The 935-nt window shown below is 37.8% G+C and overlaps 1 protein-coding gene across 5 annotated transcripts in view; it reads right to left on the minus strand.

The window, feature by feature from the left end:
* Nucleotides 1-935, minus strand: part of LOC106522390 (potassium voltage-gated channel subfamily KQT member 2) — a 35,112-nt gene that overhangs the window by 18,227 nt on the left and 15,950 nt on the right. For all 5 annotated transcript variants that reach the window (XM_014015374.1, XM_014015375.1, XM_014015376.1 and 2 more), the window contains exon 10: nt 152-181. In XM_014015374.1, coding sequence (XP_013870828.1) covers nt 152-181 — 30 coding nt within the window. The remainder of the gene's footprint in view (nt 1-151; nt 182-935) is intronic.

The following is a 935-nucleotide window of genomic DNA, read 5'->3' on the forward strand; positions in this document are numbered from 1 at the left end:
CACACACACACACACACACACACACACACACACACACACACACACACACACACACACACACTCCCTCAAGAAGAGTGCCTCAGCAGCAGCTAAGAGCAAAGTTGAAGAGAAGCCAAAGAAAGACGAGGAGAGAAGTGGAGCAGTCACAGACCTGGGAGAGGTTTCTGCCTGCGAGTCCTTCCTGTAGGAGGAAAACGATCAGACGTTACACAGCGAGGAAACATAGCATCGGAGGAAACAGTGATGGTGATTAAACAGCTTCAGTCAGAGTTGTAAATACTGTCTTACTGCACTTAAGTAGAGAGCAAAAAGTTGCTAGTCCTATTTTAATCTGGTTTGTTATTGTAAAAAAAATCCAGATAAATTGCACCTCCTGGATAAAATGAATTCAATTGTGGTTGGATGAGAAATATAAATATATATCATTCTGACACCATATTACTTTGTACACAATTCATCACAGCTGCACATGACACAAAYCATCTCRCACTCAGCAGGACATAGCAGACRTATAGCCTAGTATGAAGATATATAGTTTTTAAATTAAGTGTTGCTGAAACATGTTTCTCAGTGGATCTGGGCTCGACAATGCAGCCTAGGTGGAGTAGTCAAACACATATCCACTTTACCTTCAACACAGAGCATCTTCAGAAGACAAGCTGATAAAATAAATTTAAAAAAATCTGCATTGTTTGATACATAGTGTGTATTGAACATTTCGATACAGATGCATGTTTTGTTGCACCTCTAATGAGTTTGTATGAAACAGCTGGACTAGTGCTTTCTGATTGTGACATTATAGTCATTCTAGCCTTTAGAAAAAATATTTTTGGGGAGGTCACCGCCCAGTAAATGACATTTAGGAAAATGTAACTGCTCATTTTTACTAAATATTTTTACTTTTACACATTTTTGTAATATATATATATATATAT

The sequence above is a fragment of the Austrofundulus limnaeus genome, unplaced genomic scaffold (genome assembly GCF_001266775.1).
Source record: "Austrofundulus limnaeus strain Quisiro unplaced genomic scaffold, Austrofundulus_limnaeus-1.0 Scaffold128, whole genome shotgun sequence".
In the NCBI taxonomy this organism is placed as follows: domain Eukaryota; kingdom Metazoa; phylum Chordata; class Actinopteri; order Cyprinodontiformes; family Rivulidae; genus Austrofundulus; species Austrofundulus limnaeus.